At 37.1% G+C, this 26,611-nt stretch overlaps 4 protein-coding genes across 9 annotated transcripts; 2 read left to right on the plus strand and 2 right to left on the minus strand.

Moving 5' to 3' along the window:
* Window positions 1-560: 560 nt before the first annotated feature.
* On the minus strand, window positions 561-4,930 carry LOC147848815 (uncharacterized). The gene is made up of 3 exons (XM_087338077.1): window positions 4,752-4,930; window positions 1,091-4,059; window positions 561-828 (listed from the first exon to the last, which is right to left on the minus strand). The coding sequence occupies exons 1-3, from the start codon at window positions 4,882-4,884 to the stop codon at window positions 724-726; spliced, it is 3,207 nt and encodes a 1,068-aa protein (XP_087194203.1). The 5' UTR covers window positions 4,885-4,930; the 3' UTR covers window positions 561-723.
* Window positions 4,931-9,867: 4,937 nt separating this feature from the next.
* On the plus strand, window positions 9,868-13,265 carry LOC147848816 (S-adenosylmethionine synthase 2-like). The gene is made up of 2 exons (XM_087338084.1): window positions 9,868-9,987; window positions 11,984-13,265. The coding sequence occupies exon 2, from the start codon at window positions 11,998-12,000 to the stop codon at window positions 13,174-13,176; it is 1,179 nt and encodes a 392-aa protein (XP_087194210.1). The 5' UTR covers window positions 9,868-9,987; window positions 11,984-11,997; the 3' UTR covers window positions 13,177-13,265.
* A 1,412-nt stretch (window positions 13,266-14,677) lies between these two features.
* LOC147848817 (glutaminyl-peptide cyclotransferase-like) lies at window positions 14,678-20,391 on the plus strand. 6 transcript variants are annotated; one of them, XR_015531867.1, is made up of 12 exons: window positions 14,678-15,034; window positions 15,708-15,797; window positions 16,432-16,488; window positions 16,602-16,637; window positions 18,366-18,430; window positions 18,523-18,586; window positions 18,700-18,817; window positions 19,314-19,411; window positions 19,510-19,580; window positions 19,782-19,863; window positions 19,975-20,029; window positions 20,127-20,223. XR_015531867.1 is itself a non-coding variant. In XM_087338079.1 (12 exons), the coding sequence occupies exons 1-11, from the start codon at window positions 14,747-14,749 to the stop codon at window positions 19,980-19,982; spliced, it is 954 nt and encodes a 317-aa protein (XP_087194205.1). In that variant the 5' UTR covers window positions 14,678-14,746; the 3' UTR covers window positions 19,983-20,029; window positions 20,127-20,223. The 6 variants fall into 6 exon arrangements, 3 of the variants coding, with proteins under 3 accessions (XP_087194205.1, XP_087194204.1, XP_087194206.1); XR_015531868.1 differs by having other exon boundaries at window positions 19,802-19,863; XM_087338079.1 differs by having other exon boundaries at window positions 19,782-19,840.
* A 1,550-nt stretch (window positions 20,392-21,941) lies between these two features.
* LOC147848818 (uncharacterized) lies at window positions 21,942-24,400 on the minus strand. Its single transcript, XM_087338083.1, has 3 exons — window positions 23,240-24,400; window positions 22,577-22,787; window positions 21,942-22,505 (listed from the first exon to the last, which is right to left on the minus strand). Exons 1-3 carry the CDS (start codon window positions 23,924-23,926, stop codon window positions 22,066-22,068), a joined length of 1,338 nt encoding a protein of 445 aa, XP_087194209.1. The 5' UTR covers window positions 23,927-24,400; the 3' UTR covers window positions 21,942-22,065.
* Window positions 24,401-26,611: the final 2,211 nt, after the last annotated feature.

Consider the following 26,611-nt stretch of genomic DNA (forward strand, 5'->3'; position numbering starts at 1 on the left):
TTTTCTCATGCAAACACATACGGAATTTTTCATTCTCTTGTATCTCATCCTGTCCATCACATTGATATGCATGTTACCAATACTAAATAATGCAGAATTGGATGCTAAAAGGATTGTACATGTCAGTTTTGTTAGAAAAGCCCTCAACATTTGTGCCTCACTCTGACATCATTAGTTGAGAAAATAATATGAAGGGTTGAAGTGGATATGTGCAAGGGAATGGATTGAATAACCCATCCATGCATGCTTCACACTATTTAAACATGCCCACTTGATCTCTCCGCATGGAAAACTATAAATAATAGCTATAGTTCGTTAGGCTAGGCAAAGAATCACCATACCATCATATCAAAGTGAAAAATTGCCACAATGAGAAGAACCCTTGGCTTGTATTTAGCAAGCTTATATAAGATTCATGCTTTTCAGTGCAACGAAGTAAAGAAAGCTAAGCTTCAGGCTTTTCTACATTAACAGAGAATTTTCTCTCAAAAGCATGCTTCATTTAAATGGTATCAAGAAAAAGAGAAGAGAAGGAGAGAAAAAATCAAACCAAGCACGGAAATCTACATTAGATATTACTGACTTACAAGACCATCATGGGCTGTTGTTTTGTCAACTTGGAAAAACACACCAAACTAAAACAAAAGAAAATACTAGTAGAGCAGAACAAGAAGTAATTGTTCAGCAAGAGCAAATTCAATATGATCATCTCTATCTTGCCCATCATGGCGGGGAGATGGCAATACGTCGTTGCACTGAGGTGGGTTCTTGGTTACGGAGGCGGCTTGATCTTCTGACGGGGGTCAACTTTGACTCCACTGTCTGGCCCTGTAAAAAAGTAAATAAATTGATAAATTAGAAATTTGTGCTACCAGAATCAATCGATGAGTTGAAAGTGCATGCTCATGAATGAATTGCAGCTTGCAATAGATGTGTAAGAAACAAGGCGTCAATCCGGATATATTTATGAATCAAATGACTGCAAATTTGATAGAAACAATGTTGATGAATCAAATCATTGCAAATTTGATAGAAACAATGAATCGGTGCATGAAAATGTCATAGAAAACCAGCCAACAATTGCTGTTACCTCTTTCTTGGACAAGAGCGTGTAGGTTGTGAAGCTTCCATATGGAGAATGTGCACTAGTGGAAACAGGAAGGGGACTTCTAATCAAGTCTTCATCCTCTCTCACATGGTGTGGGCTATTCCGCTGTTGTCGAGAGCTTGGTTCGGGAGATCGAAGCAGAGAAGCAAACTTCCCATTCAATTCCTCAATCATGGTGACCTTCTCTCCACCATGATGCTCAACTTTCAAGCTGGTCGATACCTCTTCTGCTCTTAAATCATTTGAGGAAATGTCTTTGTAACGCTCCCGCAATGCATTATTATTTGCTGTGATGCTTTCATGTTGCTGTTGTCGTGTCTTCTTTAGGAACTGCACACCTGATATTGGCATCGGTGGAGTCACCACTGAGGTTCCATTGTAAAGGTTGAATTTGCGTCCCCAGAATATTAGAGTCACACCTATGGTCAATAGGGTGGTGATGGCAACTGCAATGATAGATTTTGCAGAGAAATTTATTTGAGTAATGAATGTCTTCCGAACGCCATTTTTGGTTACTATTGGCATCACCTCTTTACCAGTTTCAACTTCCTCAGATAAAATTGCTGTGGCTTCAGAAGTCACTGATGCAAGGTACTGCTCCATAACTTCTTCTGTTGATGTTTCTTCTGATGGAGCACTGTACCCCTCTTCAGCTGTAAGAACATCAGAGTGAACATCCTCCTTTGAAAGTTCGAGATGAGATTTTTCAGAGAGATGATGTTTCTCAGAGAGATCAAAATGACAGTCCTCAGAAAGATCACAGTGTGTTGCTTCTTCTCCATCCGTGGTATTCTTAGAGAAGCGTTCTGTATTGAGTTCTACATCTTCCAGGATTTCAGCATTACCAGAGAACTCAGATTCTGTTTCTGAACTCTGAGATACCTCAGGAGCCACTTCAACAATAATATCTATTTCATCTGTTTCATAAAGGGATTCCTTGATAATTTCATGATCTCCGGTGTGTAATGAAAGATCTACTGTGTGTATTGAAAGATATTCTTCGTCAACATGAGAATCTGTTTCATAAAGGGATTCCTTGATAATTTCATGATCTCCTGTGTGTAATGAAAGATATTCTTCTTCAACATGAGAAGCCAACCTTGCATACTCCCAGAAATATTGTAAAACTTCCATCCTATCCTCCTCAGTTCTCCCTCCTTTCAGCTTCATTAAACCCTCCAAAACACCTTTCACTGCAGACATATCACTCAAGCGAGTGACATTCTTTTGAAGATCATTCCATACGCTATCGGATACAGACCCTCGAAAGAGTTTGTTTGCTTCCTGTAAATCAAACTCGTGAAGTAATTCCCAGTCATTCAGTACAATCTCTGCATTTGCTTCTTCTTCATTCATCCATTCCTCATTGCTGAAATCATACTCTTTCATCCACTCAAATTGTTGAGCTCTACCTTCAGGAAATTCAGAATCCTTGGCTTTCCGCCACCATTCGACCATAACGTGGGACGTTAATTCAAATTGGAGGTGAAGTTCACTAATGGCTTGATCAGTCCAGGTTTTCATGAGCCTGTATACATCTTTCCCACCTTCAATAGCACGGATATAGATCTGTTCTTTCCAATCAGTTAAGTTTTTCATGTTTCTGTAGATATTTTTGGCATCTTCTATGGCCATGCGTGCATCCACAGAGAGAGATATCTGCTCTTCACTCCAAAGAGCTTCAAAGTTCTGAAGAAATACTGATAAAGGTTGATGGAATCTGCTTCCATGCCAACCAGTTGAAATGTAGTTATTCCTCAGAGATGATGGAAGAAGTCCAGGGCTACCAGAGGCCATGAGAACTGATGCCATAAAGAAAAGAAGTAGAACACCAGACAAGATATCTCTGGTATAGCTTCTTTCCTTGCACAGTTCTGCATCTGAAATATCATCATATTCCACAGAAGAAACTCCTTCAACATCTTCCATCTGAGATTTATTCGTTCTGAGTTCACATATAATTGAATGTTCAAGCTTCTCTTTTAAAGTTTCCTGAGCTTCATTGGCTCCTTCATCATCTTGGAGTGGTGCTGCTTCTTCCTCATGTTTCTGGTTTTCATCCTTATCAGACAGTTCTTCAGTTTGCATTAATGGGGAAATTCCTAAATCTCCTCCCTGAACAAATGAATTCTCTTTGAGTGACTCAGTCGAATGTTCTTCTTCGATGAAGTGGTGTGAACCTTTCATACTTTCATCTTCACCATCATCACCAGCAAGCAGAACATTTGCTTCCTCTGGCTGTGGCGACTCGCTAAAATTCACTCCCACAATCTCTCCTTCTTCAATTTCTTCGATACAATCTGACTGTTGTCTTTCAGCCTCTGCATGTGGAACTAGTGGATTTAATATCACATGAATATTGTGTGCAATTTCTCCTCCCAACTCAGAAATCATCACAGTGTTATGCGGCACTTCTGGGGTCTCCATTGAAGATACTGTCCCATGGAGACGCAGGAACTGAGGACGCTCAGCAAAAGGTGAACAGTAAGGATCATAGGGGGATGAAAGAGAAGCCTGGATTCTCTCCCCATCCGCTACACCTATGATTTCTATATCGTTTTTTGCAGGATCTGTGACTCCCAAAAGTGTTTCTTGATCCACAAGGAATTTCTGAATTCGTTTCGAGAGCTCTGTGACACTTTTCCCCTTCGGTGTGAAGTTTTCTTGCTGATCTACAGTGGACTGTGGTTTTTTCTGCTCATCCCTTGGAGTAAGATCTGTGCTTACCTTTGGTGATCCGGACCTCAATGGAGAACACGACCTGTTCCTTTCCCCTAGGATTCTTGGGTTTGGTGAACTTGTCGTGGAGACTTTAGAAAAGTGGTGTGCCCATGGTTTCTTTGGAGGTGTCTTGAGATTCAGACTAGGTCGTCCGCTCACCGTGGTGATGTTTGAAGAGTTTTCTTTGTGATCGCTGATTTTCTCGCGGATAGATGGGTCTTTAGAATGGCCTGAATTAAACAGAGAAATTTAGAAGACAAATGAGAAGAAAGAAACCATTAAATGACACCGTTACTGTGATTCGTGAAGCAAGAAGTCAACAACTTCCTGGTGAATATGAAAGGATAATAATGAAGATAGTAAGACAGTTTTCTGAAAAGAAAAAACCAGTCAGTGACAGGTGAAGAGAAAGAAAGCAAATGATACATAATTCAAGAATATCCATAGAATTGCGATCTGAAAACGAAACAAATCCACATAGAAATCAGAAGTAAATAAACCATAATTAAACATAGAACTTTACGAAACAATGGAAATTTACGAAATAAGAGATATATCCACGAAATTCGAACGGAAATGAAATGAAATTGAATACAAAGTAGAGAAAGCATTCGGACAGATTTATTTTAAAAACTAACGAGAATGTAAAGAATCCAAGAACAAGAAAGTAATGGACGTAAACTAAAGATTTCATATGCTTTCGAAAATAATGAATTGACAATTCAAACAAGAAGACACCTCCCGAATGAAGCCATTCATAGAGAATTCAGGAATATGAAGCCGAATTCAGGAATTAAGCAGTTCGTACAGAATTCAAGAACAAACAAAAGAACACGATATGGACAAAGTCCGGAGACAAACATTACAATTCGTACAGAATTCGGAGGAAAACAATATGTACTACAGGAAGAAGACAACTTACCAGAAGCGTTGCTCTGATAACCACGGAAAGAAAGCTCGCGCCTCGAAGAAGAAGAAGAAGAAGAAGAAGAGCCAGAATTCCGCTTGGAGCTCTTCGAAGGACGAGAGCTTGGAGGGGAAGCGGAGGTAGACATGGTGGATTCGGGTAAAGCTTCACAGAACAAACAGAGCGGGTGAAAAAAAAAACAAAATAGAAGAAGATGGGGGGGGGAGGTGGAGAGAAGACAGGGTTTCTTTGGTAGAAGATCGTTCTTGAGTGCAGCTACGGAGATCCTTCTTCCGCAAGAGTTTGAAGAAGAAGAAGAAGAAGAAAAGAGAGGTCTGTATGCACGAATAAACCTAATCTAGCTTGTGTGTGTGTGTGTTGTGTGTGGCTATGGCGAGATGCGGAGCTCGCTAGATGGGAGGGAAGGGAGAGACAGACAGAGAAAACAAGTCTCAGAGTAAACGGTCCTAAAAATAAGAACTCTCTCTTTCTCTCTCTCTCTCTCTTTCTCTTTCTCTGTGCATCTGTCTTCCTCCTACTATTATTATGATTGATTGTTATTAGGATTGATTATGTAGCCGTTGCAGGTGTTGCTCTATTTTTTTCAAACCTATTTTCATACACATACATAAATAAATGTATATAAACAATAATACATACATACTATGTGTTCGCAAAAATAGGATGGAAACTGCAGTCACTAAAGTAAATTCGCGCCCACCATTCAAAAACATCCATCACACGGAGACATATGTACATACATACATACATACATACATACATAAAATGGGCTCCCCCACCCCACCCAACCCAATCCCATCCATGTCTTCTCATATTATATGTACATACATACATATACATATGCCTTTGTATGTATGTCGTGGGTAGGTTGTACCTTAGTATCGTAATGTTGAACAAAAACTTTATTGCCTCTTAGGTTCTTGCATCTATCTACATATCTTACATATAATGTGTTGGGTAGCAAAAAGAAGAAGATGAAACGCATGAAGACAAGTGATTACGGCAACGGCTTTGATCGAGTGATCATACAATTACATAGAAGTACATCGGAGAGTGAGTACCTAAGGGTTTCGTTCACAGTGAAAAGATTGAACACCATCAAAAGCATATGAAGTGATTGGTTGCACGAAAATCAAGATGAACGCGTTTTTGTCTAAGATTATTAGGTAGTATATTAAGTTCATATGTATTGGGGTGTGTCTATGTAATATAATTCAATCATAAATTTCTTGATAGCGACAAGAAGGCACTACTATCAACAACTAAGGCATGCTCATATTATATGATTGAACAACCTCACAAGCATATTTGATAAATGCAGCTAGTAACAAATTTCCAAAAGCTATGTTGAATTGGTAGTTGTTGTTACCCAATGATTTGTTGTTGACTACTTATCTTATTGTGGCGAGAATCATATGATGCTTCGTGACGAGTGAGATTAGATATGGAGCTAATACCTTGTTCAAATAGCAACATCTATATCATCGTTTTGTGCAATCAATGCTTCGTTATTTATCTCTCATAGCATGTTATGAGACACCCAATTGGATACGACACTAATATTAGGTTCTCATGACAACATCTATACGAATAAATGCTTGAAAGAAGGCCTTTGCTTTCACACATACACATTACTTCCAATGCTTGAAAGAAGGCCTACTTTCACACACATATATCGATTTTACAACCATGAGAGACCAATTATGATCTATGGAACATGAGTGGAACTTTGGTGAGGATCGATCGATCGATCTCTCTCTCTCTCTCTCTCTCTCTTTGTTCTATCGTAATTAGCTTACCCTAGTGGTAAGTCGTTACATTACTAGCACTACATCTTGGGTTTGACACCTCTCTATTACTCCATAGACATCTCTTATTTCACCTCTTATTTCAGGTTTGGTTGTCTAATTGTGGAATTTCGGGGTTGAACCCACGACCACCTGGTGTCCATTGGGCAACCTTACCAACTGAGATAAATCCATTCGGGCTTTGTCTCTTTCTCTCTCTCAAATCAAAGGTAACTTCTTCATTAATGATTGACTTGTTTACTCGCATCCTCCAACAAGGATTTTATATCCTTTTTTTTAGCCAAATCCCATGAACTCGTAAAGTTAGTTCCTACGTTGTCCTCGTGTCCTAGGATATCTCCTAATCCTCCATAAACCTAAGGATGATCTCTATTTACATTAATGTGGTAAACGTAAAACTATAAAAACTTTTATCAAAGTAACAACAATTTAGTTTTTGTCTATGAGAAGCATCTAGTTGGATAAATGATGGGGGCACAAACGAGGTTGAGAGAAAAACATGAGAGGGATGGAGCAAGATTATTGATATATGGGGGAAGATTGGATGAACATTAAATATCTGCCACATTGGAGTATCAACATGTTGTGGCACACACCTAGCATCTTTGCTACCAAGTGGATGGCGTGTCTCAATTGAGCTTTTGTTTATTAGGTGATATTTTGATGAGTTTTTCCAAAAATGCTACATTTAATGTGTTGCATGGAGTTCTATTTGGCGACCTTCTCATTCATTCATTAAAGTGTGTTTCGCTCTCCTAGGCAAATCCATGATAACCCAATATTTTAATACTTAATAAATTGACATGGGAAATGTAGTGGCAAACTCAAGGTTGGTCACAAGTCCAACAATGGTCGTCCTCTCCCTTTCTTGAGTCAATGGGCTTCCACATTAGATGGAACTATCGCGTCCCTTTAGGGATTTGTACATAATCGCCTCATTTGTAAAATTTTATAACTAATGGAAGGAGTTTTTTTTTGGAAAAAAGAAGAAGAAGAAGGTTGGTCACAAGTCCATCGTGCATGATTGCATATTAAAGGACTCGTCCAATTTATAAAATAGGATAGTTCATATTGAACACTTCACATTTGAAATGAAAAACAAGAAACATACTACATTAGCATCAAGCATAATGTCATTTGTCATTAATACATTGTTAATAGATCTAGTTACGACACTGATCACTCTAGTAATGGCTAAACACAATTATTCTCTTATGTAATTATTTAATTATGGGTATCAATATTTCACTAATTGCATATATATTTTAATGACCCAAAGTGCTCATTAAAAATTTCTAGTGAAGCCTATGACAAAGAAATGAGACAAATAGAGTATATAACAAACCAATTGTGATTTACCAAGGGTATCATCTGAAATCATGCCAACACAATCAAAACAAAAATCAACATTGTGTCTCTCCTCCATGAGTCATTGATGGCCTTCAAAGGATCATTGATCATGAATAAACCATGGAAAGAAAGAACACACTCTTCCAAAAGTCGGTCACTCTCGCCTCTCAAATTAAGTGGCTAATCTACCATGTATAATCACATGATCATCGAATGAAAATGCCCATGTTGTAGCATGCATAACCCCATGACATAGCATACATACCCTAAGTATGTTCCCATGTACGACTCATGGTTTCATGTGAGGTATACTTCATACAATGGGCCATGATGAGTAGTAGGTTCAACTATTTGGATAATTATACAAAAACCAATATTTGTTTGTTTGTAAATTGTATGTATGTATGTATAGTTATAACCTTGGGTAATCTGACCCACCAATATTAATTGAGTTTCCATATCTTTTTCCTATTTTGGCATTTTCTGGTTTATTTTTCTATTCCTTCCATTTAGTGAGGTCAAAACTAAGTCTATGCCACATTTAAGTGTTGTAGTCACCTTTGGCACTTTATAGAGAATTTTTTATTCAACAACAATTGTTGAAATTGATGGCCCCATTTTCATGTCATGTTTATTTTGCCACAATTTTAATAGAGCAACGTCATGAATTTTCTTGGCTGTTGTTCTTCCTCCAACAAATGTTTTCGTGTCTCTTTATGAAGGGGGATTAATAAGAACTTGCCGATCAAGTGCAATGGTTGTCTATATTATTGTGGTAACCCACTCAATGACTCAACATATGGAACCCAAACAATATCCCACCTTGTTTTCTATATTTGCTCTACACTACATTGCATTCGCTTTGTTGTTATCTTTATCACTCAACATGGGGTGCCATCTAAATCTTCCCCACTTCTAAGTTCTCTCACTCTCTCGTTGGCTCTTCTTTTATGGGGTGTTCTTGTGATGAATTGACAATGAGGAGACACCACTTGCCAATTAAGTTGCCTTCGCTCAAATGCTAGGATCATTGTTTGATGTATGGACAATAATTTTTTTGCTCGGACGTTTTCTCTTTCAACATGCGTGCACAATTTTGTGTGCCCTTGTCTTCCATTTCCTACATTCATATATTGGCGAACATTTTCTTCATGTGTGGCCTCGTAAGGCTTCTTCCTCTAATGCTGCTAGTTCGTATGCACAATTTTTAAGATGATGCCATGTTGATCCCAACACTCGTTTCCTTTGCTAGAGTGCTTCTCCTCTGTAATCATCATCAACACACTTACTATTTATGATATCTTATCTCCTATGCCATGCCACAAGATTTTTTATTTGTGATGTAATAATGATTGATTCCACTCGATAAAAGGGCCGTTGAGATAATATATCCAAGGAGGACAAGAGTGAGGGGTGTTGCATGCTAAGCTTTGCAAGCAGTTAATTCTCTATATTTTTACTACTTTCTCGCTAGGACTTCTTACCACAAACCATTTTAGGGGGGGGTGGTATGCCTTGATGAATCGTGGCTCCATTGCTCGAACACATGCCATGCTGACCATGGAATGATTCGACCACGACGTTGTTGTAACAACATCCCAATTGATGATGGGAATGAGTAGTTAGTTGATTCGATGCACAATGGGGCACTAATCGGAAGAAGATGATGGTGGGTGGGTAGATCGATTAATGCATGGCATGAAATGGGACATGAGACAATGTGATGCACACTCATTGTTGAACCATCTCCCAAGACTTAAGTGCTTCTCTTTGTGGTGTGTGTTGGGACTTCATTCTTGTAGAACATATAAGGAACGAAAATGGAAAATGGGAAAATGGAAAATGGAAAAGAAAAAGAACAAAGAAGAATAATGGGAAATGGAAAATGGAAAATGGAAAATGGAAAAGAACAAAGAAGAATAATGGGAAATGGAAAATGGAAAAAAGAAAGAACTTGTGGTTTTTTCTGCTGGAGTATAATAAGAATAACCTTGGCGTTAGGTGCTGCTGGTTTTGTTTTCTCTTCCATCTGATTCGTTCCTCTGAATCTTCTGCTCTTACGGGTTCCACAGGTAAAATCGCCATAGTTTCTCTGCACACCTTCAAGTTCCTTCTGCAATTGTTTCTTCTTAGTAATATTATGGTTTCCTTCTGTTATATCCTCTGAGATAAGCTCGCCATATATTTGATTCACACCCTCAAATATCTGCTTGCTATATGATTGATTTCTTCTTTTGATTATTATGTGTGTATTCCTTGCAATGGTTTCTTTATCGGATTTATTTGCATGTAATCCTTGCTGTGGTTTCTTCTGATTACTATGGGTGTAATCCTTGCTGTGGTTTCTTCTTCGTATTACTATGGATGCCATCCTTGCTATGGCTTGTTCTTTTTATAATTATCTATTTAGTGCGCAAGGTAAAGTTTGCCATATCTTTCAAGAAATTTAGACTTATTTTGCTTGTTTTTCTCCCAGGATTAATCATGCGAAAGACTATTGTTTCTATTCTAGATTTTCCCTTCATGTACCGGACTGTGCGTATAATCATCTGAAAATCACGTGAAGGTTTTCTTTTGCTATATCGTATATTGTTTCTCATATAAGCTCGCCATATCTTGCTTCAATTTCAAGCTTCCTTATATTGGTTTTCGTCTTACGATCATGCATGTAATCACGCTGTTCACGGTATTCCTTTCCTGAATCGAATAGTTTGTCTCTTTTCAAGATATTTACGATTTCTCTAGCATGATCTCCGTTTATTCCTTTTAGGTATTCATTAGCTATTACGGTATGCATGTAATCATGGATCACGGTAGGTTTCTGTTTCTGTGACCTGTCCACGATTTCCTTCCTATCTGAAAGATTCCTTACCTTCTATATCCTCGGGGTTTAATCAAGTAAGCTCGCCATACCATAGGTTATTAGGAAAGTAATCATGTTTACGGCCTTTTTGTATTGATGACTGCATTTTTTTGCAAGCTTCCTCTACTAGCCTGCAAAAGATTCTCATTCCCTCAGAGAATGTGTTGCCACTTAGTAGTGGCTCGCTAATATAAATTATTCCTCTTAAATTTTCTTTCTTTTTTATGTTTGTTATAAGATTATTATGCATATAATTCATGCCATATCAGCAAGTGAAAACTATGTGTTTCTTCTCTATATTAGCTTTTCTTGATACTTAAAAAGGTTTCTTCCTTAAGCTTACAATATGTTTCTTTACCTATCCTCCTGACGCGTGGTAGTGTTAAGAGGCATTCTTGACAGTTAGCAAGGTCGCTTCGTCATTTCAAAGCTTGTTTCTCTTTAATGCTTTCCCGATAGGATTGTTATCCAGATAACTCTTGCCACATCGAGAACTTAAAACTATCTGTTTTTTCTGCTTCTCAGGTTCTTATCTCCGTTAAAAATTTCTTCGCAGTTTTTGTATAATAGTCTATATCGTAACAATATTTAATTTCCAAACTATGCATGTGACTGATTTTGGTGAAGAACATCTATCAAGGGTTTCGTTAAGATTTTATTTTTTTTGTGGATAGATTTCTTATAGCATGATCTTTTGGTATTCCACATAATTAAAAGCCATCTTTTTCCCAGTAAATAAAGTAGGAATATTTGAAGGCTTGAATAAATAAAAAACTAATGGTTTTTAAAACAAAAATAAATATTAAGTTGCTTTACAGCATTTACATATTCAAGCCTGATAAAGGACTGAATCATGACTGTATGATTGTTGTCTTATAAGGCTGTAAAGAACGCTAATAACAGAAACCTTATAATATTCCATATTTAGTCTCATTTAGGCCACTGATGTATACTAACTCTACGTTGTCCAATCGGGAGAAACACATTATATATATGATGCGAACAATGCTCTATATTTTTCATTTAACTATGAATTGAATTGAATCATTGCTATTGTTCTTTGTTGAAATCAATCTCAAGTGTTGCTGGTAAGTTCTGACTGGTCAGTTTGTGCACTTCATGTTTCTGCAATGTTGGTTCATAATCTACACAAGCTTAAAATATAGACCTCTCTTGATGCATTGTCTTGAACCAACCGTTTACAGAACTGGACTGAAAAATGGATACATTCCTCTTTACCTCCGAGTCTGTGAATGAAGGACACCCTGATAAACTCTGTGACCAAGTCTCAGATGCAATTCTTGATGCTTGTTTGGAACAAGACCCTGAGAGCAAGGTAGCATGTGAAACTTGTACTAAGACGAATATGGTGATGATATTTGGTGAGATCACAACTAAAGCAAAGGTTGATTATGAAAAGATTGTGCGAGACACGTGTAGAGAGATTGGCTTTGTATCTGAAGAAGTTGGTTTGGATGCTGATAACTGCAAAATATTGGTGAACATTGAACAACAGAGTCCTGATATTGCACAAGTTGTTCATGGCCACTTCACAAAAAAGCCAGAAGAGATTGGTGCAGGTGATCAAGGACATATGTTTGGATATGCTACAGATGAAACAGAGGAGTTGATGCCATTGAGCCATGTCTTGGCTACAAAACTAGGGTCAAAACTAACTGAGGTTAGGAAGAATGGAACATGTCCATGGCTTCGACCTGATGGAAAAACTCAGGTTACTGTGGAATACAAAAATGAAGGAGGTGCTATGGTTCCGCTCAGAGTTCATACTGTACTTATCTCAACTCAACATGATGAAACAGTCACAAATGATCAAATTGTTTCTGATTTGCGCGAGCATGTGATTAAGCCAGTTATTCCTGAAAAGTATTTGGATGAGAAGACCATTTTCCACTTAAACCCATCTGGCCGATTCGTGATTGGTGGCCCTCATGGAGACGCTGGTCTAACCGGAAGAAAGATAATCATCGACACATATGGTGGATGGGGTGCTCATGGTGGTGGTGCTTTCTCTGGTAAAGATCCCACAAAAGTTGATCGAAGTGGTGCTTATATTGTGAGGCAAGCTGCTAAGAGTGTTGTGGCTTCTCATCTTGCTCGCCGATGCCTTGTACAAGTCTCTTACGCAATCGGTGTTCCTGAACCTTTATCGGTGTTTGTGGATACCTATGGCACTGGTAGCATTCCTGATTCTGAGATCTTGAAGATTGTAAAGAAAAACTTTGATTTCCGCCCTGGTATGATTGCCATTGATCTCGATCTTCGACGAGGTGGGAATAAGAGGTATCAGAAGACTGCTGCCTATGGGCATTTTGGTCGTAATGACCCTGATTTCACTTGGGAGGTTGTTAAGCCTCTTAAGTATGAGAAAGAAGCTTAGTCTTGAATCTTGAACAATCTCAGAGATATGAAAAGATGCATGTTTTTTTACTGTGATGATTAAGGAGTATATTTCCAGATTTTTAACTATTATGAATGAAAAGGATTTCAAATACTCTGTATATGAGATACTAGCATTTATGTTTATGAAAAGGTACTTTATTGGCAGATGTTGGATCTAAGTGATGGGTATCAATCAAAATACGGATTATAGTTTTTGATCGTCAAAATAGCATTGCAGATTGCTCTTTTGTAAATTATATTGTGAGAATCAGCAAGAGTTGTACGGAAAGGTTGTATGTGATCACACTGGTTATTGATAAAATGCAGGATGATGCATCATAATTCTGTTTGCAAACTTGATTGATGTTGTGAAGTGCCTACTTTGTATATGTAGCTAGCATTATGAAGTGTTAACCTGGTGTTTAACTCCTAATTAATGTATGTTTCTATTTCATTTTGTGCAAAAGGCGTTAAGAAAATCATTAGTATAGTGGGTTTGTCTGTTTTATTTGGTTTTGTTCATTCAATGGGGAGAAATATCCAAGGGTTTCAAAAGGACATTGTTGTGTCAACACAATTGTTCATAGTGCAAGCATGATTATTCTTGGAATATATTGCAAAGAATCCATGGAATGTGTATGTTGCACCACTAAAATGCGTGAGAAGTGAATAAAATGATATCTATACAATAAGTGAATAAATTATTTATTGGACTTACCCCAATAATTTAGATCTATGACTTACTTGAGGTGATGATCTGTCATCATTCTCTCGCTATACATACAAGAGGCATTTCAATGGCAAATACCTATTCCATCATGTGTGCTTGGACAATCCCATCTAGTATTTTGCAACACGCAAGAGGTGTGATCATAGTTTTGAGACACTTGCTCCATGGCCAAATCAAGACCATCTCTTGCTTTCGAACTACCTTGGCAAACATGGGGAGACATCTACATCTTGAACTCAATTTCTATCCAATTTCAAGGGCCGGTTTTGTCACAAATTTAGATCACTATCAACGACATATAAACAATCTTCTCAAGAATCAAGTATGGGGGAAGACTTACCTTTTATATGATCAATACGAATGTCATTCAAGATTTAGCATACGACATGAGAGCCTCAATGCTTGCCAACTCTCTGTCAACCTTTACAATAGCACATCCTAGATAATTCCTTACGTTAGTTAGATGTCGAATTGAGGGCGCGGCATTCTTGAGAGAGAGAGAGAGCATGCAACTTTCTTTTTTTCTTCTTTGGAACAATAGGCTACGACATTCTAATGATGTGATATGGTAGTGGCGGATCGTGGGATTAAGGTTTCTTTCAGGTTGTCCGATCTCCGATAGATACAAAGAGCCTGTGCCGGGGGGATTGAGCTATAGATATAAATTTATAATGTGTTCTGGAAATCTGGGTGTCCTTCAAAGGGATACATATTTTCTGCTCTCTCTCTCTCTCTCTCTCTCGTTTCGTTTCATTCGCTTTCTCCTTTTTCGTTTGTTTCACTTTCTTCCCTTTTGTTTCCCCCCTCTTCCTCTGTCTGATACTCTGCACCCACCCCGATGCCACTGTCTAAAGTTAAATCTCGCATTTCATCCTCCTCCTCTTCACCATCACCATCACCATCACCATCACCATCACCATCACCATCATCTTCATCTTTATCCCGAAGGTCTTCCATTAAAGCCTCCATGGCGAGGCAAGAATCAGTCAAGTCATTGAGTATCTCCCCTGCTACCCCTTCCTTTCTCCAGAGTAACAAAACTCATTTAATTAAGTTTCTATGTCCCCTTCTCGCGATGTTAATCCTCATAATCTACTCTGCTTCTCGAAGCTTCGGATTGAAGCAGGTATGCTTATTTGATCTTCTTTGACATTCTTGTGATTGACGGTGCTTCTTAAATGAATTACTTCTTCTTCTTCTTTTTGTCTGAAGATTAAGGAAAAGAAACTGTGGTGAAGTTTCGAAAGATCTTACAGTTGTCATTTGTAAAATTTGAGTTTTCTTTTTCTCCTTCTAAAGTTATAAATTGTAGAGATCAAAGAATATTGTAATTATCATGTGAACGATGTCTGAAAGTTGGAGTTTTTTGTGAGGATTCTAACGAGAAATATGTGATAGAACCCTAGCTATCATGTCAATGATATTTTAAATCTAGGTTTTTTCATAATGATTTTAGAAAGAAAATATGGTAAAGGTCAGATTTCTAGCAATTATATTGTATATGGTACTTGTATATTTATTTTTTATGATGATTATGAAGAGAATTTTCATAAAAATCAGACGAATCTTGTAATTAGCATATGAGGGGATACTGTTATGTGACTCTCAATATAAAAATACTTTGTAAATCTGAGGATATATTGTCAATTTTACGTCATTTTACAAAGATTGTGAACAGAAAAGAAAGGTCAAATTCTGAGAATGTATTGCTAAATTAGGATTCTAATCTGGTTTCTGCTCCAATTGAGCGGGTTTCTTCTCTAAGGAAGTGTGTATGTTTGCTGCCTTTGCTTCATCAGGCATCTTCCGATTCTCATAAGGGCAGCTATGACATTTATGCATACAAAATCGTGAATGAATATGAGCATGATCCACAGGCCTTCACACAGGTTATGAACTTCTCTGTTTCATAGATGTTAAGAGCAAGCTATGTACCTATTAACTACGCATCTATCAAAGTCTATGCTCCTCAGATGTTTTGAGCATATGTGTAACTACTAATTAAGCATTTACCATGAGAACAAGAGGCAAATCAGGGGCTAGAAAAAGGCCAATTAGCATCTGGGAGCCTTATAGCCATCTATAGCGTGGATAGTTATAATCTGGATACAGGTTTTATATGTGATAGGTTCATATCAAAGCTGGAGATAAGCCAATCAGCATTCAGCCATAAATGGGGATAGCCATAATCTGGATTCGGAAATTATTCTATGCTCAGGTTTTAGCTCCTCAGGTTAAGGATTATTATTCATAAACTTGGATATATCTACTTTAATGAACATCTTCTTCTCCCGATCCATTACATGAATGAATTTGACCCAATTGTGTTGCTAGTGGCATGGAGATGTCTTTTGCGCCACTATCTCTGCCCATGGATCATGCAAAGCATCTCATTGCTTAGTAATGTTGCCCATTAGGCTCATTTACCTATCCCTAGCTTTGATTTCACCCATATTCACATATAAGATGGCCTCTCTATCGGTTTTTATTCTTTCAGTAAACCCAAGTTTTTTGCTTTTCCAGGGGCTTGTTTTTGCAGGGAATGATACATTTTACGAGTCCACAGGATTATATGGATTAGTAAGTTATGAATTCATCATCTATCATGGGTAATGTACTATGAGCATGTGATTTCTTTGCAGTAATAGGGAATATCAACATCTTACTTCTTCCATTATGCTACATTTTTGCAGTCATCTGTAAGGAAAGTGCACGCACCTTCTGGAGAGGTTTGAATCCATTACCAAAGATTCTATTGTAAACTGTATGGTCTATCTTTTAAGCTCTATATCTACACAGCTTCCTCTTTACTTATTTCTCTTGGAAATTAAGAAAATTGTTTAATTCCAATGAAAACTGTTAACTTTGGAATGAAGTGACACTCAAAATGAATGCTCAAAAGCTTGCAAACTCACAATGTTTCTTCTGACACAATATACATATAGACCAGGAAAAAGAAACAACTATTAGTTGCAAGGAGCTACAATGATAGAAACTAGACTACTTGGTGAATGATGATTGACACATGAATCCTATTGGGGAAGTGCAGTGCCTAGTATATGTTAATTTTTTGAATACTCTTTAAATAGGCCTTGCATTCATGCTTGCCATAGTAATAGAATAGTTCAGTAATGGGGAGGCACAAGTAAGAAGAGACCTAGTTGCCTCTCATTGGGTGCTCTCATCAGCTCTGAAAAGATGATACTCTTACTTAAAGGTTGCTATATGTGTCTCACATCCCCTTGCTGGCAGGGCAACTTCATGTGTAATAGACTTCTCATATTATATCTGCATGGTATAGCTCGCAAAGATCTTTGTTGTGCCTGCGCATTTGGTCAAGCTATCTAGATTCTCTACTTTGAGATGATTTAATGAAGTATGAATTGATGATTTTATTCTGCACCCAAATAATAGTTTCTTTCCATGTAACTTGGGCTTATATATCGGGCAGTAGACTCTTAACACCACCAGGGTTTACTCACTGTTGGATGTCTCCACCACATGTAAGGTTTCGAACATCACTCAACTAAACAAACCCATGAATCACGTAGAAAATAAAATCAACAGAATAGTTGAATTTGTAGGAATTATGTAAGGGAAGAGATTATCGGAATGCAAACAACAAATCCTCCTTCACATTTTCTCTCAAGTTGCTGCCTTTAATTTGTCGGCTTTACCCAAGTAATCCATATTCCTCCATATGGAAGAGGATGGAAGAACCATGTTCTAAAATGGGTGTCCATGCTGCCAAATTGCAGATTATAATATATAGTACTTTTTTTCCTAGTACAAAACTGTATGCTGCAGGTCGCCTATCGCAATGGCAAGAAGCGGTGTTTCCTTACGTTATGCTTCCCCTTCCCTGGTTCTGCTTCATAGTGCATTGTAGTTCTCTGACTCCAATATAAGAACATCCAACAATCAAAGGATGGATTATTGTATAACTTGATTATTCTCAGATTAAGTGGTTGTCTATTAATTGATTAGAGTTTCATCTAACGAATATGTTGCTATCAAGATCTTATAATAATTATACTTACTGTAGCATGAAAAATAATCCCTGTTGCATTATATAAGGATGTGAGAACCTATATACAGTAAGGTACGTGCTTGATATACTTTAATATCTTATAAATTATAACCACCCATTTGTCCAGTTTTTTTGAAGCTCTTTCAAGTTTCTACCATAGAAATGCTAAACAGCCAAAAGAGAGCTGATGTTGTGTCTCTTGATTTCATGTCTATACCTACTTTACGTCTCTAGCACCTATATTATAATCTATTTTGAAAACCTTGGATAGGCTATCCCTGTTTAATCTCTCGGATCTCATATGCATACCTACTTTGATTATGATGGATAAGAGGTGGAAAAGTGTTATATCTTTGTTTTGAAAACCTCAGAATATTGGAAGAGCATCCTTCTTTCGTTGATTAAAAAAGAAAAAGTGAAATTGCAGGTTTTAATAGAGAACAAAATGAGCAGCCAATATTTTGGTGAAGGACTTACCCTTTTCAATCACAGGTCAGACTTAACTGATCTTCTTAACTGTCTTTAGTCTTAATTATCTTTGCATATTCAGTTTATTTTAACATGAACTTACTTTGTTTTGCTAGATTACTTCAAGTGGCTTGGAAGATCACATATGGGTTCATTTATGATGAGAGCACTCTTTCTTTGGTAAGTGGGTACCTCTATCTTTCCTATAATAGAAAAACTTATAAAAACATGGAAACTCGGTAATAAATCCTCAATTTTTGGTAACGATCATGCTTTCATATCATTTTTCATAGTCAGGGAAATTCCAACATCCAATGAAAGATGGATGGGGATTGGCTACTGATGGTAAAGTCCTATATGGGAGTGATGGCAGTTCAACTATATATGTGATGGAACCATCTACTTTCAAAGGTTTGCACATTGTCATATAATCACTAGTAACTATAATTTGTTAATTGTTTTAAGACGGGAAAAGGTAGACAGGGAAAGGAATTTGCGATATGTAATATTTTCCATAATGTGAATGAGACCATTATGCTGATTCAATAATCATCATATGGTGTATACTCATTGTCTCAATCAATCTCAAGATAAACTGGGAGCTTAATATTGTATACTCGTGTTTGCACATTGTCATATAATCACTAGTAACTATAATTTGTTAATTGTTTTAAGACGGGAGAAGGTAGACAGGGAAAGGAATTTGCGATATGTAATATTTTCCATAATGTGAACGAGACCATTATGCTGATTCAATAATCATCATATGGTGTATACTCATTGTCTCAATCAATCTCAAGATAAACTGGGAGCTTAATATTGTATACTCCTCTAATTACAAGAGATAACATGAGCATTGGAAATACAATCATAATGTGTTGTAAATATCTGTGTTTATGCTATGCAGAGGAAAGAAAATATGTAGTGAAGGATGAGACCAAAGAAATCTTTCAGCTTAATGAGCTAGAATATGTTCATGATGAACTATGGGCCAATGTGTGGATGGTAATATATCTATTGGTTCTATTGAAAACTATTGCGTAGAAATTTGACAAAATTTCCATGTAAATGTGTCTTTTGACCTTTCATTTTTTTTTTGGCAGACGGATTGTATTGTTAGGATCTCCCCTAAAAACGGAAGGGTACTTGGTTGGATTCTTCTTCATGGACTCAGGTTAAACACTTACATATGCACAAGTTTGGTAGCACTTGTAATCTTTTAAATCCATTAGAAAAGCGATATACATGTTTTTATTTATGTTTGGTTTTTTCAAATGGTACAGAAACACAGACAATTCATTGCATTTTGTTTTTGCATATAATTATCTTTGTTTTAATGTAGTAAATTGAGTAATTAAATTTGTATCAATGACAGGAGCAATCTTCTTGCTGAAGGCAACAATGTAAGGATTTCTCTGTATAGCAAAAGGAAAAGTAGGAGCTTCTGAAGATAATGAGTTAATTTTTTTCAGATATAAACATACATGGGTTTTTGAGTTTCCTCTTATTTTTTTAGTTTCTTTTTTCAGATTTAAACTGACGTGGTCTTTGTCTTTTTGCTTTTATAGTTCATTGATGTATTGAATGGTATAGCTTGGGATCCAGAGAAGGACCGAATTTTCGGTGCGCTTTTTGTTTATTTGCTCTCATAAATAAATTTGTACTGTCCAGTAATTGCCTGCTTATAATTTATCGAGTGTCTTATGACTTCTGCTGGCAGTTACTGGAAAAGATTGGCCCAAACTATATGAGATTGAAGTGTTCAGAGATGAAAATTTGAAGCTAAAACGAAAAGAAATTTGGAAAAGATGTAATGTTTAGCTCATTATTATATTCTGGGTAACTAATTATCCAAGTGGCATTGCAAAAAATCAAACAGTGCTATATGCCTTAGTAGAAATCCAATGAAATTAGTGGTCCAAGTAAGAGATCAAAATCCTGATCAAATTAGTGTGTGGGGATCTGAATGTAATGAAAGACTTTGATTAAACATCAAATGTAAAATGCATGTTGATTTTATGTAAAAAGAGACTCATCGCATTTTGAATGGAAAAAGTGGAACTCACTCTAGATGAAATGGTGACATTCTCTACTCTTTATTTTCTAATAAAATGCCATTGCATGGATGGTTTGTTCCTTGAAAATCCCTACCAGCTGCATTGATCAGATGTCAACGATAATAATTTCCTGTTATAAGGCATGCTCTACATAATTGCAACATCAGTTGCAGCATAATGGTCTTCAATAGGATATACAATGGTCTGCGCCCCTCAATCAGCAGTATCAAAGTGGAGATATAACTTTGTTGGTGCAAAGATTGTGAACACCTTGAACTGACTCATCATTTCCTCTCTTTTTCTAGTGACCTTTCAGTCAAGAAATTTGGCCTCTTGTAAAACTTGGCTTTTAGGAGTTTTTCTCCCTTCACACACACAACACGCCATCATAAAGGCTGATGTTTGGCCAAGCGATTGATATTCCTCTTCTTGAGCACTACAAGGATCAACCTTGACCCTTCCAGTGACGGGTTGGGCATTAAAAGGATAACTAATCTGTTATGATTTCACTTTGACGGTGATCTAATCTGCTTGGACAGCGTTCATGGTCAAAGGTGAGAAAGAAAGATGTATTAACGTCTTATTAAGGCCAAAATTGGCCCATGAGACAGTTGGTTTACAACAAAATGGGTATTTAGCCAATCATCAGAACTAAAATAAAATAAAGTAAAAATAGAACTTAAACGTGACAACTAGTTAGGATTTATGTACATTTGTAACCTAAGCTAACTTGGCTTTGAAAAGACATAATTCAAGGGAAAAGCAACTGAAATAAATACTACTCACAATTAATATACATTTTAAAATCTACTCAAGCTATTCTAGTAGATCAGAGATCACTCCATGAGAGGAAGCAAATTATGATGGTTGATGCTAATGAAAGATGATTGTTACCTACAAAAATTCAATGCCAACTAACAATATAATTACTTCAATGCCAACAAAGATGACGGTAGACTTCAAAAAGTGGTTTCATTCTGTGATAAAGACAATAAACACTGAAAGCTCTAGACTCGCGTTTGCATCTTGTTTTTTCTGCTCATGGATTCATCATTCTTCGACCCATTATGAAAGTGATACTCAATGCTCATGATGAGGGTTCAATGATTGTATCTTCTAATTTGTTCGATCTTGGTGTCTACATACAACCTAGTGTGTCAACCAGGGATAATGTTAACTCTAGGCTGGAGCTCAGATTCCAATAAACTCACTGTTAAGTTTCCCTTTTGACTCATGTATCTCATCTACCTAATCAACGGCAAGACAATATGCAAAAATCATGCCCACTCACATTGTATCTGTAACATCATTGTACTGACAAGGCTCGCTTTCATTCATCAACAATGTTCAGTAACATTTGTTGAACTCCATCGACATTGGTTTGCAATGTGTACAACACTTTATAATATCCCACTGGCAAAAGAGAATTCATGAAGATTATTCAACCTCAAATCCATTTTACATATAGCACACACAAGTCAACAAATGGATTCCCATCACGAACATAATTTTTCCTCAAAAACAATTCCCAAATAACATACACACACATATCGATACTTCAATCATCCACACAAGAATATACAGGTAGTCTTAATTTCTTCGTCAAATGTTGGGACTAATGGGAAAGTAAGCATCCCACCAAGATGAATCGTCAAGGACAGTCAAATTACTCTCCACCATTCGATTCGAATCATTACGACCTAACCTTGGCATACATCGACGGCTTGGGATACGCTTTCTCTTGCTCCCTTGTTTAGAGGAGTTCCCTTTTTGAAGCTTCACTACACAATAATCTTTAAATTCCACATCACTTAAAGTATACTCAACCATATGGAAATTTTTCGATTCAACAGAATCATCCAAGTTTCTTTTCTTTCCTCCCAACTTGGTATAGCTCAAATGTTTTCGAGTCACTTCACTATCACTGATAAAGGACTTACAAGGCTTGCCATGTTGTTTCCAGTGATATCCATCTTTTGTCCTCAGCATTCTTTGACCCTTATTCCAATTGCACTTTACAATTATCCAACAAGATTGATACCCTAGCACATGACAGACGTTTAAATCAATGAAACAATATTTTACTAACCAAGAGATTTTCCAAAAGAATTACCAGGTTCATTTAGAACATCCTCTGGATGTTTGTTGAAAAAGCATTCATCGACTAGCACGCCCTTTGGTTGAGAAGATTTATTGCGCACATATTCCTTCAAGGACTCTATAGCCGCATTAGGTGTGAGTTCCACACAGTAGCCGCTCTGCATCTTAACTACACTAGATAAGAAACTAAACGCAGGAAAAAATGAGTAGAAAAAAGTGCTCATTTAGATGATTGCGCTTCACATTTAGATGAATAAAAAAGGTGCCCATTTTCCCCTAGAGAATTCTAGCCAGCTAACTTCTCCTCTACCAATTCCCTTTCACAAGAACTCTAAACCAACCACTCTCTTCAAAAAACTTGGCATGTGTGATAAGGATATTTAATGACTTTAGTGTTTTAGAGCTAATCCTAATTTTAAGCAATATAAACAATATTTCCTGTGTTAGTAGTTCAAAACAAGGAGCTTAACATGTACCTGTCCCAAACAAGGAGCACTATATATAATGTCCTTTATATGTGCACATATAAACAGATTTCCCTTCAGCTAAGTTACCTATGAAGTTTGGAGGAAATCTCAAACAAACTGTCTCTTTCTAGCTTTAAAAAACCCTCTCTATCTCATATTGTGGTTCTATAAAATAAGGTAATATTGACGTTATCACACAAAAGAAATTAGTTAAAAGTAATGCATACCTCATTATTTGGTCTAAGCGGCAAAGAGTTCGGGCGCATATATTGGTATTGGCAATGAGTCCAACAACAGAAATCATGGACTTGAAGTGAAACTCCGTCGCTCTTTACCTCAACAAACACATGCCGAGGACAGCCCTGGAATTTACACCTCTGAACAGGGTCTAAATTCCTGGTAAAGAATTGTAGCCAATACAAGAAGTGCTGTTCAGAGCACCATTTCCCTTTATAACATGGGGTTTGAGGGCATGTATCAAATGCACAATGAGGAGTTGTGTGAATATCTCCTAACGAATAGAAACACTTGAGACTGGTATCGAAGCTCGGGTTCTTAGTACAAAACCTTTTACACATAACAAGCAGATGATGGAGAGGACTGCAAGCTGTCTCATGACCAGGTTTAGCAGGTTTAACTCTTTGTTGACAACCCAGATAAGGACACATACTACCACTGACGTAGTTGTTATAGCTGTAATTATTGTTGCTGTTACTGTTGTCGTAGTAGTTGTTATGGCTGTAATTATTGTTGCTATTACTATTGTTGCTACTCGTACTCTCTTCAATCTTGTACTCTGCTATAACTCCACCATTTCTAATTCCATTATCTTTATGGGGATGAGAAACGCTCATGGCTATATCTTCTTGTTCCATCACATTCACTAGTGGTATCATCCGATCTTTTGTTTCATCATGTCTGAAAATCTAACATCTTTATGATCTAATCTTCTATTTCATTATGTCTGAGAACCTAACTTTTCAGCATTGAATCTCCTCTTTCATCGAGTTTGAAACCCTACTATTGCACCGAGACTGAAGCAAAAACATTCATTTCTTACCCTCTTCTATGAAACTCTAAATTTCTTCACCCCTTCCAAATCGCGGCGTCTGAAACTCTAACCGCTTCACATTTTTTGTTTCCCTGGTGTCTGAAGCGCTAGATTCTCTGTTCCCTGGTGTCCGAAACTCTTGCTTTTCATCAGCTCCTTATTTTCGCGACGCCGGAAGCTCTCGACCTTCTTTAACAGCGCCTCTGCTTCGTCGTGTGTTTAAAAACCATAGGTTTGTGTTGCCACTTCACTTCAGGGGCTCAGAAAACCCTAAATTTCTCTGCTATCATGAGAGGAGGGTGGGAAGCTGTCTGGAAACCTAGAACCTTCATCTACTTTGGCAAGCCCGAAAATTTGTCTGAATCAAATCTTGAGTGTGAGGAGGAGGAGGAGGAGGATGCAGAGCAGGAAGGGATGAAGCAGGGGAGGCAGGCAGGCAGGCATACTTATCCTCAATTGCAGTTGTCCCTCATTTCCTCTCCACACACTTTTTATTTGTCCCTCCTCCATTTTTGGCCCTTTCCTTCTTCTTCTTCTTTAACAGTGTTTTTAATTGTGCTCTTTCTTTCCTTCTTCTTCTTTCAGTGTTTTTAATTGTGTGTGTGTGTGCGAGAGAGAGAGAGAGATGTATGTACTATGGAGTAATAAAGAGGTGAGAAAATTTTGTTTCCAACCCAAGACATAGTGTGTTAGTAATCTAACAACTTACAGCTGTCGGGAAATTACGATAAGAGACAGAGACAGAGAGACAGAGAGATTGTCCTTCACATGCATTTTGCCCCACACAACACATACATTGATTCACCTCACTCTTAGCTCTTTCTGACAGGCCCCTCGGTTACATACAAACTTCATAATCGCCACGCGCCAGTTGCACAACCTTCGACTTTGTTTATAGCTAAACGTTTCCATGTCTGCGTGCATAGGAAATGTATGTCTCTCCTCATTTCGTGAGACTATTACTTGCTTACAAAAAAAGTTGTCTTGTCAACCAAGGGACCTAATGTAATGAATAGATGCCTTTTAAATAAATAGAAAAAAGACAATATCTACAACAAAGCATCACAAGGCAATAATAGATTGATTTTTAGGTGAGCTTTGTCGGCATCGAAAATAAATTTTGTGTGCTTTTGGTGTGTTTTGAACAAAATAATCACTATAACAAAGAAATATGTTCTTATCTTCTTATGCCTTTTGTTTTCGCAATAATAGGTGAGGTCGGTTTCGAAAATAAATTTTGCGTGCTTTTGATGTGATTTGACAAAGTAATCACTATAGCAAAGAAATATGTTCTCGTCTTCTTATTTCTTTTTGTTGCTCTCTTTCAAAGATATTATCTAATGCAAATCTCCAATAAACCATTCCCCTACATAAACCAACAAAAAAATATCTTCGCTACTTCATATTCCTTTTTGTGGCTCTCTTTACCAGATCTTATCAAATGTTTCAAACTTAGCGAGACATAGGAATAAGTGGGGATGTCAACTACTAAGCAAAATAAGATGTCAACACCAAAAGAACTCGCTATCTTTTTGACATGACGAAAACTATCTTTTTGTCCAATTATCATTTGTGAGGGGATAATGTCAATTTCGAAGAACAAGAATAAGCTCCTCTTAACTCCTTGAAATCTTACATGCCTTATTACAATGAGGTGGAGCTCTTATGGGACCACTTTGTGGGATAGGAACCCTCATATTGAGGATTTGATCTTCAATCTAAAGTTATATTAGCCACTGTGTAGGAATCATAAAGCAACTCAACCCTAAAGTAAATCATTGTATGGCACCAAGAAACTCATCTCATTAAGAAGGATATCACTCTCTAACACAACCAACAAATGCAACCACAAGTCAATTAGCAAACATATATAATCACTACCAAATGTAGTTGATAGTGTCAACTTCAGATTCAAGAGCTGTGTACGATAACAAACATATGAACTGAAATGATTCTCTGTGACATTATGAAACGTCAGAAAATGATAGTGCCGTTTCTGCATACACTAGTTAACAGAGCAACATGATATTTAGTTAATTTGCAAAACCTCATGATGTAATAACTCCTCTTTCATTTGAGAAGGTCAGAGGAGACAAGTTCTTCACGTAATGCCTACGCTGGAGCCTCGAAGATAGACAATTCTTCTAATTTGAGCATAGGAAAGGGAACATAATAATCATCAAGTCTACATATATATTTCTACTGTCAGCCGGAAGGTCCTTTCTTTGATGGAACAAATCAAGTATAAGGATGTTCCGGTTTAGTGAAAACCGCCTAAAAATTATATCTACATAATACTCTGAAATAATACGTTTAACACAGAACTTCTGCATAAACCATTTTCATAGTACAATATTTAAAACGACACCATAAAGATCAAGTTAATTGAACTTTCCATAGAAAAATATGTCAACACCTAAAAATACAATGCAGTTACAGTTCAAAAAGACAAACCTGAAACTTTTAAACACACGATAATTAAGTAAATACCATTTAATCTTCTGCAAAAACATGATTCCACGATTCCACA

This window comes from Azolla caroliniana, unplaced genomic scaffold (genome assembly GCF_043228905.1).
Source record: "Azolla caroliniana isolate FFs.n. ecotype wild unplaced genomic scaffold, voAzoCaro1.0.p SCAF_211, whole genome shotgun sequence".
Taxonomy (NCBI): domain Eukaryota; kingdom Viridiplantae; phylum Streptophyta; class Polypodiopsida; order Salviniales; family Salviniaceae; genus Azolla; species Azolla caroliniana.